The sequence below is a fragment of the Varroa destructor genome, unplaced genomic scaffold, assembly GCF_002443255.2.
Source record: "Varroa destructor unplaced genomic scaffold, Vdes_3.0 BEIS01000005.1, whole genome shotgun sequence".
Classification (NCBI taxonomy): domain Eukaryota; kingdom Metazoa; phylum Arthropoda; class Arachnida; order Mesostigmata; family Varroidae; genus Varroa; species Varroa destructor.
The window spans coordinates 41,623,624-41,643,840 of record NW_019211458.1 but is presented as its reverse complement, the minus strand read 5'-3'; the positions used below and the strand labels follow the sequence as shown (position 1 = coordinate 41,643,840).

At 41.9% G+C, this 20,217-nt stretch overlaps 2 protein-coding genes across 7 annotated transcripts in view; one reads left to right on the top strand and one right to left on the bottom strand.

Moving 5' to 3' along the window:
- The first annotated feature begins 244 nt into the window (after positions 1 to 244).
- MED16 (mediator complex subunit 16) lies at positions 245 to 3,699 on the top strand. The gene is made up of 4 exons (XM_086991665.1): positions 245 to 1,745; positions 1,893 to 2,347; positions 2,596 to 3,181; positions 3,567 to 3,699. The coding sequence occupies exons 1-4, from the start codon at positions 422 to 424 to the stop codon at positions 3,638 to 3,640; spliced, it is 2,439 nt and encodes an 812-aa protein (XP_086847791.1). The 5' UTR covers positions 245 to 421; the 3' UTR covers positions 3,641 to 3,699.
- A 1,522-nt stretch (positions 3,700 to 5,221) lies between these two features.
- Positions 5,222 to 20,217, bottom strand: part of Nup98-96 (nuclear pore complex protein Nup98-96) — a 40,165-nt gene continuing 25,169 nt past the window's right edge. For 4 of the 6 annotated variants that reach the window (XM_086991662.1, XM_086991661.1, XM_086991663.1 and 1 more), the window contains 8 exons: positions 17,559 to 17,741; positions 16,930 to 17,136; positions 15,511 to 15,942; positions 14,174 to 14,368; positions 13,488 to 13,898; positions 9,693 to 11,128; positions 8,786 to 8,842; positions 5,222 to 8,254 (listed from right to left, as the gene is read on the bottom strand). In XM_086991662.1, coding sequence (XP_086847788.1) covers positions 5,822 to 8,254; positions 8,786 to 8,842; positions 9,693 to 11,128; positions 13,488 to 13,898; positions 14,174 to 14,368; positions 15,511 to 15,942; positions 16,930 to 17,136; positions 17,559 to 17,741 — 5,354 coding nt within the window. In that variant the 3' untranslated portion in view covers positions 5,222 to 5,821. The remainder of the gene's footprint in view (positions 8,255 to 8,785; positions 8,843 to 9,692; positions 11,129 to 13,487; positions 13,899 to 14,173; positions 14,369 to 15,510; positions 15,943 to 16,929; positions 17,137 to 17,558; positions 17,742 to 20,217) is intronic. The other 2 variants (XM_086991664.1, XM_022806976.2) reach the window with 2 other exon arrangements.

The following is a 20,217-nucleotide window of genomic DNA, read 5'->3' as shown; positions in this document are numbered from 1 at the left end:
TATATATATATTGTACTTATTTGTAGCCGTCTCTTCTGAAAAACTCGAAGCTTATAGGGACTGAGGGGCCTTATACACTGCGTATAAAACATCTTTATACGCAGTGTATAAGCTGCTTTTACGCATGCAACGCGTAAGCAAGGCGCGAACATTTGAAGCAGACGATATTATGCCAAGATTTCAACAGCCCGCAACCGCTCTACGGCTACCCATCGACTTGATGGCGTGTCGATGGTTGTTGATGAATGAGCCGTTGTTTACAATTGAATATAGTTGTAATGTGTTCGCAGGGTTTGCGGCATGTGAAAAGCCGGTAATGTAGAAACAGACCATAGATAATGCTCATACGATAGTGGTCACACTAATCTTAGTCCTGCATTCAAGGTGATTACCGGGCGGGCCCGAATCTACTAGGTACATCATGGAGCAAGTTTACTCCGTGTTTCGAAGACCGTCCTCGCTTCCGAATGCGGAATGGCGAGAGAGAGCTTTAAAGTGTTCCGTATCGTCTCGAAGTGCACTGGCATTCACAGCCGATTCTCTGGATGGTCCTGGTAGAGTTCTGTCGTTCGGGGTGTACGTTGTAGATCTGAATACGCCTTGGCATCCGTGGCAAGTCCTTAACCATAACGAGGAGATTACTTGTCTTGAATGGGACTCAAGTGGCACGAGACTTATGGTTGGCGACGCTGTTGGTTCTATCCTCATCTTTCAGATGAACAACTTTCTACTCAACCAGTGGACTCTAGTGTCAACAACAAAGTTTCCCGGGGAACATCTGCTTGCCGGCGTCTGGTTTCATAGCGGCAAGAAAGTCGCTGTGAATATAGAGAAAAAGGATAGTTGCATGTATCTGGAGAAATACTCTCATCTGAAGTTCGAACCATCAATGAAGCGAATGGGTGGCAAACGATCTGAGGGATGTCTGGCAATTAGTGCATCGGGTCTTGTGTGTGTTGTCCTATTGTGCGGTGATAATTCGATAGTTTCTTCGTCACAGCCGTTAACATACTTTCGCAATCGACTACAGCTTGTCGACCTTAATTACGGTAAAAACGGGTCGATTATTGCTATCTGCAGCGATGGTCTGTCACGTTCTCCAGTTCGATGCTTCGCTATTGTGCTCGTCATGGATCAGGACAAATGTCAAATAAATATTGAGCCGTTTTCCGGTTTCTGTCCGAATTCGCAAAATGAAGAAGGCTATCGAAGAGTCACCCACCTTCGATGTGTTCTAAAGGAAGCCTCGGATGCCGTCGTTGTATCAGTTACGAACGGTCAGCAAGGCATACTAGAGCTATGGGAACTTACGGAGGAAACAGTTAGTTTGCATCCGCTTGTCGGCAAATGCGAGAACAGAACAAGTGTCAGCTGGAGGTTACACGCTGTAAGTTCGCACGCTTCACCGGTGGCGGCACTTGCAACCCCGCGGCTCAGCCTCTACGAGCTAAGTCGACCACAGTCGTGTATAGTCGTTGCATTTAAGGATCACAGTGTCAAATGCTTTGCCCGTGAAAAGCTAACGTGTTTAAGTAGTGTAAGCACTATGGTTAGTCCTCATGCAATCAAGAGTCAACAGCATGGACAAATATCATATATGTGTATCAGTCACACAGGATGTGTACTTATTGCTATCGACAGCCTATCACAGCTAGCGCTATTCAGATTACCACCAGTTACCGAGCCAGGAGCACCTATAAGCGTGCCGTTTGCAGCGACTGTTCTCGAATACTGTCTTATTACAGGTTAGTTCTTGCTGAGTGAATCGCTTTCCGTTATAGTCTTATTAAACAATAAATTACCGTTGTCTTTGCTCAGCACCTTAAGTGTTCACGTATTATACTAGTGGCATCTATGTTATAGTAATTATTACTGCATTTTGTCATGTACAGGAGTTGACTGGTGGGATGTTCTTGTAAGCCTACGACCAGGCCTCATCGAGAAGGTGTCTGAAAAACTTTGCGAGGTTTTTGATAAACAACCTCCTGGCATACAACAGTTCTATGAAAGTCGCTTTCTAGCCATCAAAGGCAGCCTGTATCGTCTTCTAAACATGGGTTTTATAAAGGCAGGTGATTGCCATGCTCAGATGATGTTGTCGGCCGTGAGCTGCGGAATTAAGGCATTACTTCGACCTAGGGAGACGAAACCAGATGGAGGTCCAGCAGATACGCTATCGGCGTTAATCAATGATCGCGCGCAAGTAAGCAACACAATGGACAAAGTTCTTGTGAATCTCGACACGAGGGAATTTTTTGTTGAACCAGCTATTCTTCCTTCAGTTCAACATCATGTTCAGTGGGTTTCTGACTTAGCCTTACATCTCATGGCTTCACTGCCATTACAGGTAAGTTAAGTGTATTGAATTTTACTTTCGATGCTGTCGTTAAGCATTACTTTAGAAAAATAACCTCTTTTTCTGGTTATTTTTCCTCCTACCTCTTTTTCTTTAAATATATTCAAGATAAAGTAGTTGGTCTCGTCAACATAGTTCATTATCTTTATGTACAAGAAGATCCTAAAATGTACGTGGTTCCTAACGCTTACAAATCACTGAACTTTGTATCGTTGGATTTGCCGTTTCTATTTTTGCAGATATGCCACCGACAACGTTTTCCTGGTGGTGGTCTCATCCAAGATGCAAAGAGCATTAACACCATCCGAGAACTGTTGGTAATTTTCCGTATGTGGGGTCTGTTGTCAGAGAGTTGCTTGCCGGTGTATACGCGTATGACGGAAAATCTAGATGTGCTTGGCGTTCTCTTCAAGCTACTCACGAAAACGCTGATAAATCATGGCTCGGAACCGGACGCGACGTTGCTAGAGGAGTGCAGTGTACTTCCATCCCAAATTCTTATACCATCCCTAGACCTAGCCAGCCATTCACACGAAGGCGTCTGTGGACCAGCGCTGTTTGTTCAACCACTTCCGTTAGCATTGGAGTTTGGTATGATGGCGGATTTTGTCGCCACTCATCACCATAAAACAGCTGGAACCGTTGAGGGGTCCGTGCGGAGCACCTCACATACAGACATTGTTCGGCACATTTCACTGGGAAAGCATGTTGTCCAAGTGAGAAAGTGTACGCGTTGCTTCAGCTTGTCGATGCTTAGATCGAGCCAGAATTTAAGTGTTATGCGAGCGTGGGAACAGAGATGGCTGCGGTGCTGTCCCTGTGGAGGTCAGTGGATGCTTTTCTAGTACAGTACGAAAACACTGTTGTTTTTATGTTTTAGGGTTGTACAATAAACTGATTAGCTGCTAACAGCATCGGATGTGAGTGTAGGAAAGCCAATCCACCTTGTAAAAATACATAGATATGCCGCTGCCAGTCAAAGGACCAATTTTTGCCGACCAATTGCCGAGCTAAGAAACAGATTTGTTTTGAATTAGGCATTTCCCATGGGCTTCTATGAATGGAACCGGTGTTTCGACGTACGACTGTTTAGCCTAAATAGTTTTGCGCACGAAAACAATATTAATAGAATGTCTGATGTATGATAATTAGTTAGCGTTTAGTTTGTATAATATCCTTGTAACTTTGCCTATTTATATCAATTGACAAGGCGGTCTCCATATCACAAGGTGCGCCTGTGATCGACCCATGCGGAGAAGCTGGCCGCCGTTTATTGTCCAATGAGCCTCATCGTTCGTACGCGAACTGTAAATAAATTATGCAACAAATCATATGTGACCAAAGCTTGTCTTTATTATACATTACCATAATTAAGTATTAGTATTAACTTTATTAAAGTATTAGTATTAACTCTACTATTTACTAGAAGGGTGGTATTAAATTCATTATTCACATTAAATTCACTGGGAAACGCGGATAATAATGAGATTTTTTCCACAAATGCAAACAATCAAATTATTTAACTGGCCATTTTCGTTCTTTTAATTTTATTTTAAGGTTATTATTTATTTTTATTTAATTTTATTTTTATTTAATTTTAATCTGTTAGGCAAGTTATTTGGTAGTAGTTAGTAATTTATAAGTAGATAAAAACCTTTGGAAATGGCGGCGCATAAACTTTCGTTAAAGCAGTTTCTGAACCATGTAGTATCTAGGTGTGTCAAATGTAGCTAATTAAACATCTCGTGAGTACTGCAAACGTCAGGGAATGCTAAACGGGCACAACCAAGATTAAGTTGAAAAAACAACACTTAAAGGCAACTACAGGAACGCATACGTAATTTCTCATTTAACTAGCTCATATTTAATATATTTACACTAACTTTTGTGGGCCTGTAAGTTTTTCTAATATTTTGTAATACAATGATGTAATGTCAACTGCTGATTGAGTTCTAATATTTACTAGCTACGTATATGTGATACGTTAACTATGAAGTGAAATAATTTCGATAATAAAAGTAATGTTACAAATCGGACAGACTGTTGGGCTGTTTGTCACAGCGGACGCCCGTTCATCTGTTATTTATGACACTAATAGACAGTCAGTTTCTTATGGAATAACAAAAATTCATCGTGGGAATAGTACGTCGTGTTTGCAATTTGAGTGAAGATCAGCTGTTGCACAATATCTTCAGACAAAACGAAACATTACCATTACCAAGATTAAAAACCTACTCTTTGCCCAAAATCGACAGGCTATAGTATTGCCAGTTTTCATGCAGCTTCTGAAATGTGCATAAGGCAAACCTGAATATTTTCAGTAAGGGTTTGAAAATTCATCAAAGGGGATTAAAAAATATTGTTGATCCGTCTAAATTTTGTGTAACAGATTTAAATTTCAGAATATCAATAGCCGATTTAATTGTCCACGTAAGCTTCAATAATTAGTGTTTTTGAGATTTTCAGCGCTGTCTCATTTGGATTAATGTAGTCGTTTTGAAGCTTTACTTTCTTGGACGGTTGATCTGCTATCCACCCATAGCTTTTTGTATGTAACATATTTGGCAACATTTTAAGGAGTTTACACATACCAATACGACTTGATACACTGTTATTATGCAAAAGAAGAAATACTTTAATAATTAGAGAGTGCCTCAGATCCCATTTGTATGAAAAAGATGGTGGTTATATTTAATGAACGTGACCATTAGAAGCGATACTTCTAACATATTCAAACGTTTCAATTGAAACATTTTTGTAAAATACATAATTTTTTTGCTCGTACTGGTAGGTCGAAATACATACTCCACCGTGTAGGTCCCTGCTACTCAATAGATGTATCTATATATATGAAATATACTCATCTAATAACACAAGATTTAATAAATCCACTTTATTCACTCGTTACACAGCACTTTGTGGAAATACATTTCTTCATATACAAGATAATTTTTTCCGAAATTATTTCTAGCATTTTTAGTTTACACCACAGCACTTTTGGCCGCTGCAGTAGTCAATGAAAACATGCTACACGTAGTCCACTGGTATAGATTTCTTGCCGTCATTATATACGGTGGCACGTATTTAGTTATATAAAAAAAATGCATTGTTAATACCATCGAAATCACGTTATCGATACAATATCGCACCGTCTATCGAGGGCCCTATGTATTCTAACGCTAAAGAGGTCGAAGGACACATCTCCCGCCCTTGAATACATATTTCACATATTTTGACTTCATCTTCAGATCCTTCGTTTTTTCTGCAATAACGCTATTATTGTTCATCCACACCCATACATACAGATACACAATGACAAATTGACTGAATATCTATTCATAAGCTTGTTACAAAGTTCACAGTTTCAGAACATGATGTTTCATTCGCTTGCCAACTGCTGTCGATACCTGTTTTTGCTCGAATCGGCTGCGCGTTGCCTTAGCAAATTATGTCATTTACTTTATTTCATACCTCCATATACGGAAGGTATTCGGGATATTCTTCGGAGAGTTTCCGAAATTCCTGCGCAACTGTGTCCTCTGGCAATGCCAGTTTTCTGAGCAGCTGGCATATAGCACGGACTGCGCTGTTTTTAAGGTGGGGGTCTGACATGCTTTTTACTGTAAGAACAGTTTTGTATGCGGTAAAAGTCGTTTTTGACATTTCGATTTGGCAAAGACGCTGTTCAGCAGTCCCACTCGGAAGGCGTGAGATTTTTGACGTTAATGACGCTAGAACACTTTCAAGAGTGTGGTCGGTTCCTGAAATGATGCGCTCGATGGCCTTTTCATCGTCCTTGGCGGCAAGAACTTCTTTTAGGAGGGCTGTCAACTGAATATAGTTGAGATAGACCCTGCCACGTTGATTCCAATTGGGTATTTTAACGCTCCCTGTGCTCAACTTCTGTAGCAGATCTGCAAGCAGTGAGTACTGTTCGTTGATGATGGCTTTTACGGCGAGATGATTACTGAGCACCTCATGAGCTTCATTTAATTCCTCAGCCAAGATCAACAGCTTGGTCTGGTTGACGCGTCGGCCTTCGTAGCTAGCACATAGGGCCTTTGCTTTGTAGATCAATGTTGCCGGGACCTTCAATGTGTTAGTCAAAAAACAGTCCATTTCAGATAGCTCTACAGTGGCAGTGGCGTGCCGACAGATAAGATCATACACACACTTCTGTCGTCTTTGCGGATTGCCTATGTGGAGCAGAGCGAAAACAGCCCATTGCCACAAACCTTGGGCCTCTAGTTGGCAAGCTATGCGCACGTGCAGTTCTTCCGCGCAGGGCACCTGGTATTCAAGGCTTTGTAACACCAGACCAAGCAACCAGCAATGGCGGTATTCCAACTGAGAATGTACGCTAAGAACGGTGTCGGGGCATAAAATTTTTTCCACTGTCTGGCTCGAATCGGTAAATAACCGAATGAGCTGAAAACATACGTGCAAAGGGTTCTGATAATGTTGATGAACGTCGCTTTCTTCTGGACCGTATTTCACTTCGGGATTGGTGGCATACTGTTGGGCCCCCTGTTCGTACTCACTTAGGACTTCTGCGATACTCATGTTCGATGGGCATAAATACCACAGATGAAGGGCAAAGCAACGCAACCAGTCAAGTCCGGCGCATACGTTCACTTCCGTGCCATCACTCAGTGTCCATCTAGGATAGCCAGATAATAGTGCGTATATGCGAAGCCTTTCGGCGTCAATCATCTGGTCGTTCTGTGATTCGCTCCATTGGAGGCACATACTTTTAGCGATTTGCTTTGTTATCTGATCATGACCAGCCTGTGCTATGAGCGTAGCGAGATTATAGTCGCCCTGCGCAACAGCCTCGTCACAGGCTGCCGCGATTTGATGCCCACTCAACAAGCTGATGATCGCCTGAAGTCGATTTTCTGATGAGGCGACCTCCTGAGCTACGACACCCTCCATAACTCCGGTAATCCATGCAGAGAGCGCTCTCTTGCGGGAAGCCTCCATTTGAACGAGGTCGGTCGAATCGGGAACACTATCACCCCAGAGAGCATCACATAGCTTCAGCGTGTTGAGCAATTCCGTTTCGAGGAGGTCCTGTTGGTCGGCCAGGCGGCGTATGTGGTCTTGGAGTAACGTAACACCGACTTTCGGTGCGTATAACGGGAGTCCGTTAGAGTCGAATGACACATTAGAGTTATTTAACTGAACCCTCATGAGTTCTGTTAGAGTTTCAGTGGACCCCCGAAAATTGACTTTCTCAAATGAAACCGATGATGCGCCCGATGTATGGCCAAGCATTGCAATATTAAGAGGACGGCTTAAAGTCTTATCTGACAGCCTCGCAAGCGTCCACTGATGAAGAAACGGGCGCATTCGTAGTCGATTAAAACCTGCCAACTCATTCGGGTAGATATTGGCGCCAATAGAGGAATAGATCGACGCTTCATCGGGTACCCGTTCGACTTCGAATCTAGCGGCGGTGTGGACGACTTGGCATCTTTCCAATGGATCGGAGTTTGTATGACTCGTGGGAAACTTATCAAACTTACTTATAAATTCATCGTGTATGTCTACAACATTTTTTTTAGCCGAAAGAGGTACTCCCACGGGCTGATGAATCCTATCAGCTCGTAATGCAACGTCCTGCTGCTTCGTAGGGCTTTTACCCAACAATGTCTCGTTGGTATCGCGGTCACCCATCATTGGTTTCAACGCCGAGTCTACAAGGCACGCGTTCGGTTGCGTCTTTATCGGGTAGGCCTGATGACACGGTTGTTGTTGTTGGCTACTCCACTGGTCGACGATATCACCCTTTGCTGGATCGCGGAACTCTCGTTCCTCTTCGTCCATCTCATTCAAAAACAACGAAGCCTTCATACCCTGTAGTTCTCCATCTTTCAGCTGCATTGAATGGCACATCTGTAATACATGACAATCATTTCGTACATAGACCGATCAGAATTCGTAGTCGTAGACAGCAAGGATAATGTACCGTCGTCACTGGGCAACAATAAACAACAAACATATTGGTACTTTCAGCTTGTGCGACTGTTCAGGCGAAATGACCTCTACTCTGAAAAAAATATAGCACAAATATGAAATTTTTTATACTTCCTTAATTACCAAATTGTATGTGTAAGCTTCTAAGGGAGACAATAATTAGTTGAGTTTCGGTCTTATTGAAGCCGAATACTGAAAAACATTTCGGCTTTGCATAAAGTTAGATGTAATGCATAAAAAATTGCACAAATGCATCTCGAAAAACGCAGAAAATATTAATTTTTAACAGCTGGATACAGAGCTTATCCAAATTGGACAAATGCTAAGTGCAGCTTATACGTGATTACGTCTTCAAATACCATTTGGCTGTACTGGCTTGAATGAAATCAGTGAGTTCAACTAGTCGCACAAAACACGAAAAGATAATATCTACATGAGAACGAAACTGACCCGTAGAGACGAACCGCTCGATGCACAAGTGCCCAGGTGCTGAGGAGTGGACAACTGCTATTGAATAGCGATACACAAATTAGTATGCAACACGGCTTTACACCTTTTAAAGGGGCCTAAATCTAATGAGCTTTAGAAATCACCTGCCGCCTGCTTTCCATCTTACAAACTTACCTTTTTTAACAAGCTACAAAATTACATCATGTATATACGGCAAGAATAAGTAAAGTCAACACGCCTGCAGTGTCACTGTCATCATTAGCGAATGGTAAAAATAACAGATCTCAACTGACCCAAAGTTAAATACTATAGCCCATAGTATTATATTATCCCTTACACACGCGAAGAGTATGAAAAAGCCTATCTTAATCTTACAACGCTGCTCGGTTGTTTTGATGATTTTTATGACGTACACCAATCGATCTTTCGTAACGTGCATGGCGCTACATATATATAGGCTTCATACACAACATTTATATATCATTAACTGTTCATGAATTGCATCATACTGTTTGATAATAAACTTAATGATGGCATATTATCGCATGGTCGTCTGGTACTGAGCTACCCATTAGTTCAGGTTATTATAGATATATTACGTCTACAGTAGAAGCAGGACAAATTGTTTATGCCTCCAAGCAACCTGCATGACAAATACTATTTTGTCGTGGAACTGATTAATACTTTATCTATTAATTTTCTCGTCAATCTTTTTCATTGCTTTTGCTTTAACGCTCCAACATTTTAAACATATCCCTCGATCAACTCGCAGTCTACGTGCTAAGACCTTAACCATTACGCAGTACATGATGAATGTAATCTCACTAGTGCAATATATCTTATTAACCGGCACATGATTAGAGCCCCAGAGGTATATTTGCCCTCCCCGATTCAGGCATTGACTAACCTGGTACGACGCAGGCGAAAAGAGATAATTGTCGGTGGGTAGCACATTGTCAGCTGCAAGTGTCACATGCATCATGCGATCTACATCCTCATCGCTTGATATCTTAATCTGCTTCTCCTCGGAGGATATTCCTACAGGAATTTTTCTTAAATTTGAAGCATCTTGCTGCTGGTGTTGATGTTGCTGGTATTGTTGCTGCTGTAACTGCAGCGTTGCTTGCTGAGGTAATGGCCTCGTTTCAACCATTTCTACTTCGTCGTCAGACTCGTCGATAAGTCCGTACCGACTAAAATGATCGACGCGAAACGACCAGCGACCCGTGTTTTCATCGTAATCGAGAAACTTGGCACCCATTTTGACTGTGTACAGCTCGAGACGTCGCCTCCACCCAGATGCAATTAGTTCTTCTGGATTTGTGATCAGCTCTTTCTCTGTCGTCGACTTTCGAATCGGATAAACGTCGTCGAGTGATACCTCGGCCCGTCTGTTAAGGCCCTGACCGAGCTCAGGTTTTTTTGACTCATCAGGATAAACAGTAATCTCTTTACGGCGAAACACGACAGTACTGTCGAGATCTAACCCATGCACGTCCATTCTGCCAGGGAACATCACGGAGCCGTAACCTGTACGGCCAATTGTAAAGTCCTCAACCCAGCATTGGCCAGCGCCGTCAAGTCTCAATGCGGACAGTGGCGGCTTCGTATAGTAGCCAGGCCGGCGCAAAGTGATTCCAACGCGATTCTCGTTCTCCTTGTTAGCCTCTGCGCCGAGAATCGTTTGTTCCATATGACCATTTCTAACAACTAACGCGGTATCATCTTCTCGAATAGTGTCATTAGCTGCGCCTTTTCTTTGTTCTCGACCACTACCGCCACTTGAATCAAGACCAGTGGAACCCCTAAGGGGTGTACATGTAGAGGACGGACCGGCTTCTGCGCCACTGACTACGCCGCTTCCAGCTGATGTTACGTTCGCACTTGATCCTCGCGCATCTGATAACGGACTGTTAAGTGGTACGTCAAAGAAAGATAGACTAAGTACGTTATCCGGCGGGCTTTTTGGCTTGATAGTAAACCTTTTCGGACTCTGTATTTTTAGCGGACTCGCATCGCTGTCTTCGAGACCAGCAAATAGTGACGAATTGCTAATATTGCTCGAACCCAGGCTGACCGGCGTCACTTTCACCTTGGTTATAGGCATTGTTCGTGGCTTGACGGAAATATCCTCGATGACAGCTTTCTGCGAAGCTAAAGATGTTGGTCGAAGTTGGTCCTTTTTCATGTCTACCTTAAAGAATGAGTCGCTGCCAGCGAGTGGTATCGATGTCATTAACACAAGTTGTTGAGCACGCATATTTTCCAGAGACTGAGCTAGAGGATTAGGAGCAGGTTGATTTTGTGCGGGTGGGCCGAACGTCATTCCCATAGTGTTGTAACCTGAAAGATTTCGAGTACGACAAGAAAGAAAAACAAGCTTAGTATTGAATGTCTGTCTTTCTTCGTAAAGAAGACTTAATATAGAACCAAAACGTTACACATTAAGCAATAAACAACAGCCGTGGAACGTCTGACGTAGCCAAAGCGGGCAACACAAGGAAGCATCATGTGGTATTCAACCGCTTAGTTTTAATTTCATCGCACTATTATGAGTTACCCATAATATTTATATTTTTTAGCTACAGTATGCAATATAAAGAACACTACGTCCTTGCTTTGTTTATTTGGTTTTTTACAACCGACAGCGGACCACTGGCCGCAGCTTCCGGACTAATTTGAAGGAAGATACATGTTACCCGGCGGAAAAATCCTGTAATAATAGAAGGCTGTTCTCATAAGAAAGGCGGAACCGCAGCCATGCAAATTGTTTGGCCACCACAGACCTGCATCGCGTCCCATTGGTTCAACAGTAATTCTCGACCACTTTGCTAAAATGTTCTAATCTAATTACATCGTACCTTAGAGGATCTTACCACTCAGCACATCGATAACAGGCGAATGCAAAATGGCTGACTCAAGAGTTCACAGTTCTGAAAATGGCTCAGACGTTCGAGAGCTTATGCTTAAAGAAAGCATCGGGACCGGATGGATTTGAAATGAGCACCTCAAAATCATCGAGAGGTTGTCGCAAGGCAGGACTACTTTCTTCGTTGAACGTCTCTGTGTCGGATCGCTTGCTGTTGATTGGAGGGATGCAACCTTTTTGTTATCCCAGAAAGCAAAAGCAATCCCAGTCAACCGACATCGTGGCGCGGGATTGTGAAGAAAAGCGTCTGCTACAAACTTTTCTCATATCTGTTTGGCAATGAAACTAAACGTACTCTTGGAACGTGCGGATGCGGTACCCAAGGGGCAACATCGATTCACGAGAAAGCATTCGACCAAAACAGCGTGGAAGGCCCTATTTGCCGATATCGATATCGAGCGTATTTTTACTAGCCTTCGGCAATGTATCTACACAGTGTTTGCGGATTACAAAGCTGTTTTCCATTATTCCGCTAGGAATTTAGTCCTGAAGATCCAAGTTGACATCGGCGTTCCCTCAAACGTGGTGAACTTAATAGTAGCGATACTTCAAGAGAACAGGGTTACAATCGACGATAGCATGTCGGAGCTGTCAGCGTTTTCCCAGACGCTTAAAGTAATAATTTGAGCCCTCTTTTGTTCTTAGTCTTGCTTAAAGATTTGCCCGACAAGATATGTAGGCTCACAAATATAGTAAAAGTCATCCTTTACACACAATTTAGCTATATAAGAGAGCAGCTGCTTTCGCGTGCAGCAGGCCCTACCTAAATTACATTTTGCCGTATCGAAACTGACCAACAGCTTAACCAAAACAATGAAATCGAGAGGCGGCAAAGTTGTAGCCTGCTATACTTCTCAAACCGGCCGAACTGATGTATATGAGTCGATTCACCTACCTAAAATTGTTGATCTCGTATAACGGCCGAAGTTTCTCCCAGCATATTACAGAAAGATGTAGAAAGGCTTCGTTTCGTCTTCAATACTTAGCCCCTACCGATTGTCACTCGTAAGCGCTTTGCGACTTTTTCGACCTCAAAGTTGCGTACTCGGGGTGAGCTTAATCTGGGATGGCCTCACAGTAGAGAATCTCAAATATTTGAACTGGACAAAAAGCCATGGGATTGCATCGGACAGCTCATATAAGGCCTGTCTACCTCTTGGCAGGGACGTCACTGTTCGCCGAGGACCTCCGTCGCCGCTTTAACCTATCGGAAACACCATCACTCCAAGAAAGCCTGGTAAAATGATGTAGAAAATTCCGTCATGATCCTCGTTTGATAGAATTCGATCATGATTTCCATCGAACGGGGGCCATGTCGTATGCACCAGACAAGGTCAAACAGAAGTCTAGTAACCAACTATGCAGCGCAGGGTTCTCACCATCGTCTATGCAGACAGAGTGAGTTCCATGAACTTGATGAATATTGTGCTTGTACTAAATAAAAACAATTGTGATTTGTACCATGTTTCTCGCTGCCTACAAGCTCGCTCCTAAATAGGTAACTAATCAAACAACAGTACAACAACAGTAGCACGTTATATAATGTATAATACAATAAGAAATGGCTCTAAATAACCCAGTGATTCCTAAATCTTGTCATTGTCTTTTGACAGTAGCTTTAGCCAGGTTCGTGAAATCGTCATATGTATGGTATAGGATAACGTATAAAACGTAATACGCCAAGTTCTAGATGTATAGTGTTTAAAATGCTAGCTCACAAAAGTGAATAAATGAGTTCGGTGTGCTATTTGACTTTCTTTCATCGATCCATACCTCCTCCGAGATTAGTTCCGAAAGTATTTTGTGCCGGGCTCCCAAAGCTTCCGAAAGGCTTAGTTACCGTGGGCGTTGCAGCAGCACCGAACCCAGATGTTGCGTTGCCAAATGAAAACGGGGTTGAAGTACCGAAGCCACCAGCTGTTGTTGGCTTCCCACCAAACAGGCTAGTTGATGCAGTAGTTGTTGTTGTCCCGAAGCTAAACGCTGTTGATGAAGCTACCGGAGCGCCAAACGTCGATGTTCCCGGCGTCATGCTAAAGCCTGTTTGACCTGCTCCGAAGCCGAGACCCGTAGGTTTGACACCTGCTTGGGCTCCTACGCCAGTTGCAGGAGCTCCGAATGGTGTAGTCCCGGTTGTGCCAAAACCCCCCGTTGCACCAAATGGCTTTGCGGCTCCGAAGGCGCCTAGAAATCCGAGTCGGACCGGAACAAACATACACATTGTAAATCGTAGACCACCATTTTACATAAAGCGTGAAAAAACAACAAGAAGAAAGCGAAGCTCAGAACACAATTTGACTGAGGATTTTCATTTCGTGAAAAATAAGTTGTGTTTCTTAAACTGAAACTGAATTGAATTGCAGATCAAAGTCACTAGTGCTACAGTAGCTCGGAAGCTCTCCTTTGCAGTAATACTATTTTATAGAACAATCACGAATAATATTTGCGTCATTACTTACCAGTGGCTCCAGGCTGGGTACTAGATGCAGGCGTCGTGCCGAAGCCTCCAAATGCTGGCTTTTGCGCCGTCCCGAATCCTCCGAAACCTCCGGTCGTCGTTGTGGTTGCCCCGAAAATTGATGGCGCGGATGACGCGGGGGCTCCAAATGGCGCTGAAACAACTTGATTTGGTGTACCGAATGCGTTGGTCGCTGCTATGACATTAAAATCGGGAACAAAAAGACAAACAAAAACAGTTAGCTGAATAATTAACAATAAGAATGAATAATAAGAACTCTGGAAATGACGGTTTGCATTTCACAGAGAATACTTTTTCGCCACAGAATTCCGGTAGAAAAGCAAACTTATGAGTTCTTATTGCCATTGAGTATATACTATAAACAACTGAATCGAGTGAGAGCCAGTCATCGTTCTAGTTGATTCGAATGACGGATTATTTCAAATAGAGATGTAATCCGAGTAGAGAACCGTGTGTTTAAAAAAACGCTTGCTAACTTAAAATTCCTTTCGATTTTTCGATACATAATGAAGCTGATTCATTTTTGCCATATTATAGCGGATAATATACTATTAAAAAATGTTTTAGCTTAACGGAAGCCGAGTGAAGCAGCACATATTTGAAAGAAACAAACAAAAAAAAAACGGGAAAGGGCGAAAAGAAACACCACGCCGACGTATAGACAGCATGATAGTACTAAAGTGGAAACGAGAAATCGCTGTCTCGGCAAAGCATCTACCTTAAAGAAGCAATAGTTTCAGAAACCAAATTTATAGCTCGTTTAACAAAACGGGCCCTGAAACTTTTCTAGCAGTTATACCGCCCTTTCGTAACAAGCTGGGCTGACTTAACGTTCAGGTTCGTTAGGAACTTCGTGCATCATCTTCAGGTGATCCATTTGGGTGATAAATTGTCTTTTCTTGCCCTGTCCCAACTTCGATTAGCGGGAACCAATTTCAGGATTTCATTTTTGAACGCGCAAGCCTCCTTATAGCGTGAATAGCGTTAAAATTTATTCATGATATATCACACCAACCGACACTGGGCCCCCAGAGAATGCTAACCTCAATATCCGACTGCAGCCCACTCAGTTGCGGCCCGCCCCTTTACTGTCTTACGCAGTAAACGTTGGTTAAACCCACCCTTCCTACAGTCAGCTCGAATGAGACTATCTTGGGCCACACGCTTTCTTGACAAATTCACGCACCCCATATAATGTCGATTCAGTACGACACAAGTCTTCGAAGGGTTTGTGGTTTTATTTTCTGTGGTTTGTTTTTTTTGTTGTTATTTTAGTTGTTTCGTTGTTGCGTCCCCATCTGCTATTCATCTACTCACTTTGCGTGATTGTCGCTCCGAAGCCTGAGGTGCCGCTGCCGAAGAGGGGTTTATTTTGTGTGGCCGTATTACCAAAGCTGAATCCACCACCGCTAGTACCGAAGAGGCCGGCACCTGCCGGATTCTGAGCGGTTGTGCCAAATGCGCCCCCGGCATTCTGGGAGCCATGTTTCCTGTTAGCCATATAGTCCTCGACACGCAGCTCCTCGAGGGATTTGTTCTCGTACTCCTTCATGCACGATATACATTGATGTTGGGTCTGGATATTCTGGGTAGTGCCATTCTTCATCATGGTGTCAGTGCCCGTTACAACTTTGAACGGAATGGTAGTGCCGACAGGCGCGACCCCAACGCCAACGCCCCCAAAAGCGCTGCCCGTTCCACCGAACACACCGCTACCAGTCGTTGAGGACACCACGTTACCAAACAAGCCTGTATTGAGATACGACAAGATTGAATGTCGACATGAAAAACACACATAGGCACACACAATTGTGAGACATCAGCAATCAGGACCACAGCAAGATCGTCATGATTATTCAATCACAGCCCAATGCCCACAGTCACAGCATGCATACACTTGAGAATACTCTGAAAAAGTCTATGTCGAAGACATGGACGAATGGACGAGGTTGGACGAGAGTAGAATGTACAATAGGACAATGGACTAAGCTGCTAGAAGATGTAATTCAGATAAGAAAATAAATTTATAGGTTATTCAAAAGATATTGGGAACAAAATAGGAATTCGTTACAGATGATGTGTAAAAGCGAGATTTATAAGAGCGTAAAAATAATAATAATTGCTTGAATGAGTAAGACAAGTAGAAATATGAACACACTTATTGAACGTTAATTTATAAACCTGCACTAGAGCAATCGTCGACAGTAACATTGGTTGTGTACTGCAATTGTACGGGGAAGTGTTTTATTATCAACGTGACGCAATTTCACTTTAACAGCCAGGGACATCACAACAAAAACCTAGGACAATGCTGCTACAGTACTACTTACTAATTTCATACTTACTTAATAATTTTGCTCTTGGCTCCCCTTAAAGAATAAAAATTATTTTTTACATGCAATATTTTACGGAAAAAAGAAAGAAGGTGGTTACAATCAAGTGCATGACTCATAGTGTAAGTACGGCATTTATATTTTCTGTTCATGACAGAAAATCTAGTCATAACGGAGGAGGTCCACTTTTGGCCAAACAGATTAATAGCTCAATACTTGCCTATGATACCTCTATTAATATAAAAGTTCGCGTAGATATGACATTTATTTTGAACTAGGTCTACGTACAGGGTGTGTCATGTACTTAGATTTTGTTTTGTACAAGGTTTATGCTAATATGATTTCTAACTACAAGTAAATGAGCATGCTAATAGACGTCAAAGATATTGATTAGATTACGCACCTCCTGGGACTGCTGTGCCCTGTGTTCCAAACAGGCCACCGGGAGCCGTTGAGGTGCCGGGGGCAGCGGATGTCGTTCCAAAACTGCCAAACGCTGGCCTATTTGTCTGAGCTCCAAAGGCTCCACCACCGAATGCGTTTGTTGCTGCATTTTGCTGCGCTGTCTGTTGCCCAAACAGCGATGGCTGTGCCGTTTGCTGAGGGGCGCCTGTTCAAAAACCAAAACAACCAGAAGAACCTATCGTTTAGCGAAGATTAATTGTTTCACATGACGAGTAAATGAGCACAGAACAATTATTTGTAGAGGCTCAATCGCCTCGTATTCGGCAAATCGAGCACAAATCCATGAGCTAAAAGATACAACTCCCGCATACACAACGGGTCGTTCAAAATACTGTATTCGGGGTAACTAGAAACAATAAGATGTGTAACAACAATGTGTATACCCCTAAAATAAAGTATATCGCCAGTTGCAGCTAACGGCACAAGCGCTTGTGAACTAATTGAATTCTGTCTCTTGTCGTAACACTTGAATTTCCTGCTTTAATCACATGGCAACGCGAGACGTCGACCTGAATTCTATCTAGAACTATACAGCAGCATATATCATTGTAAGTAGTAGTCAGAAACCTCCGAAAGAAAATGATGAGTTAGGAGCTTGTTGTTGTTGTTGAGGTGCCTGTCCAAATGCTGACGGTGTTGTTTGACCGAAGAGTCCTCCGGACGGCTGTGTGTTGCCGAACAATCCGCCACTTTGTTGCGTTGTTGCAGGGGACCCGAATGTTGACGTTTGTCCAAATACGGATGTTTGAGCTGACATACAAGCATCGATAAATAAGAGACAAAATCATTACGTGAGCAGACCTTATCCAATATCAAACAGATTACTGAATGTTGTTAAATTATTTTTTTTTGGAATTTACATATGATATGTCCTTTAAACGCTTCTTTAGATGGCTTATCCCCCAACACAAAACAAACTGTGTGTATGGCTAGTTACTGAATGAAGCTAGCAACTTCAATAGTCAATATGGATGCTTTTCTGGTCTATTCGATTCACTAATTACCAAGTTGATTCACGCAGTAGCAGAAGCTCAGGTGAATACTTATTCGTTTTGAGTGCACCACCATTAATTGTTTCTTGAAAGAATGAATTTCTAAACCTTATTTTGCGTCTGCGTGTATACATTACAAAACAGACCGCAAGGCTCTCGATATGTTTAAATGACGTTTTCTAAATCATATAAATTATTGCTATTTTTAAGTAATTAGAAAGTGATCCTTGCCCTATGAATTTAGATTAAGTAAATCGAAACCAAAGCTCCACACTATACTTATATATTTACAAGTGCAGAGACTTCTACTCCGATTTGTGTACCCATAAATAAGGTAACTCTTACGACTCAAAATAAGATCAATGAAAAAGACGAGAGTAAAAAAGAAATTATAGACATACAATCGTCGGAACACGCCACAATTTTGGCAAACTGCTCCAGGCGCATAGTCACTGTGTAGGCGACCGAACGAAACTCGAATATGATAACAAGCACACGATAGCGATACGCATATGAATGATATAGCAGTCTTTTGAAGTTTTCCGCCCATTTCCATCCAATTCTCTGCTTCTCGACTTTATTTACCATGGAACCAGAGAAGCATTCCTCGTCGGTCTAGTGTCGACCGGTTACAACTGCTCCACATTAGACCACATAAGAAGCCGTAAATGGAAAAACGAAGGATGCAGCAGGGCTGATCGCATTGTTTTTTTCCTGTGAGACAAAGGATGAGTTTGCGTGACAGTGCCAAAGAAGCTGCCTGAACTAAATCGAGCACATGCACTTGATCAGACCGTACCCTGCATTAGTACTATTCATACAACGTTCCAAAACGAGAAGTCCCGCCATTCTTTATACTGATTTTTAAGCTTTTTGTTGATTGAGAGAGAACGCTAGGAAGAATGCAACAGCCATATATCTGACTGTTTATCAAATAATCCCTTTAAATTTCCTATTTGGTTTAAGATAATAGAATAACCTATTAATAGAAATGCATGCTTTGAAATCCAACTGATGTTTTCAACAAGATCTCTTCGGATAAGCTATTTACTCCTTATACCTAAAGATAAATATATTGTTTGAGTTTTTTTAAAAAAATGAATAAGCTCTTTTACAAAAATGCTTACTACCAAATCGGTATAAATAATAATCGTTTCAGTTTATTGCGTTTCTTATCAAATGTATTACCAATTTGTAAAAGTTAGCTGCTCGATGCCTTAGGAAAAAATTGCTTAGAAAAAAGGAAGAGCTTTCTAACAGTATATAACACTCGATGGCAAACGAAAAACATGAACAGGCAAAAGATAGATAAAAACATACGTCTATACTTTTAAGTACTAATAAATAAGGATCCGGGCTGGTACAAAAGACCTAGGTTTGCACTATGATTATTATTTAAAGCTGAGCTTATCTACCATTCATGTTTACAGCATATAAAATGGTTAGCTTGGATAGTAATAGCTCCCAGATTCCGTCTATTAGCACATTTCGAATTACCGAAACACAGATTCGTACAAATAATCCGCAGTTAGCCATATTCACTCACATATTCAGTCATAACGTCATTTTACAGGATGAACGTTACGTTTAGTCATACTCAAAAATATAACTGCAGTTGAAGAAATCTAATTAATCTACATTCTAATCATTAGTAGAAATGGGTGATAAACTGTGCTTTACTTCAATTGTATTGAGCGAACTGGAACTGGATTTTATACGTGAAAATTATACGATAAATACAGATAATTTGCTGCATAAATTTCTGTCGCATATATACAGAAAGTGTACAGAGTATATGTACTAACAACACATGCACATAAAACTACAAAATATATACACTATGTCACTTGATGGTCTTAGAATTACTAATGAAGAATAAATGGAAGCGCTCGTATGTAATATGCACAAGATGTATGTGCACCATGCAATGTTTGTAAAATAAACAGCTTAATACATATACATCGTATATAGCATGCCATTGTATAAATTACGTAGCTGACAAATTAATGTGCGTGAATGTACAGTGGTAATAATTATATGTAATAACAGGAGAGACAAGAATATTATTTGCAATATAGAATGATACAAATCACCAGATCCGAGTCGTTTTTAGGACGCAAAATTGTTCTCCCCCATCCTGACCCCTCGCGGTATTATCTTGCTTGTTTGAGCGGGCGCTTACCAACGTTGTCTGCTGGTCGTCAGAGGGAATTCTTTCACAACGTACCGCGCCC

Coding starts and splice junctions, on each gene's coding strand:
- MED16 (XM_086991665.1), top strand. CDS start 422: ATGGAGCAAGTTTACTCCGTGTTTCGAAGACCGTCCTCGCTTCCGAAT. Junction 1,746..1,892: donor CGAATACTGTCTTATTACAG/GTTAGTTCTTGC, acceptor TGTCATGTACAG/GAGTTGACTGGTGGGATGTT. Junction 3,182..3,566: donor GCGGTGCTGTCCCTGTGGAG/GTCAGTGGATGC, acceptor TCAATTGACAAG/GCGGTCTCCATATCACAAGG.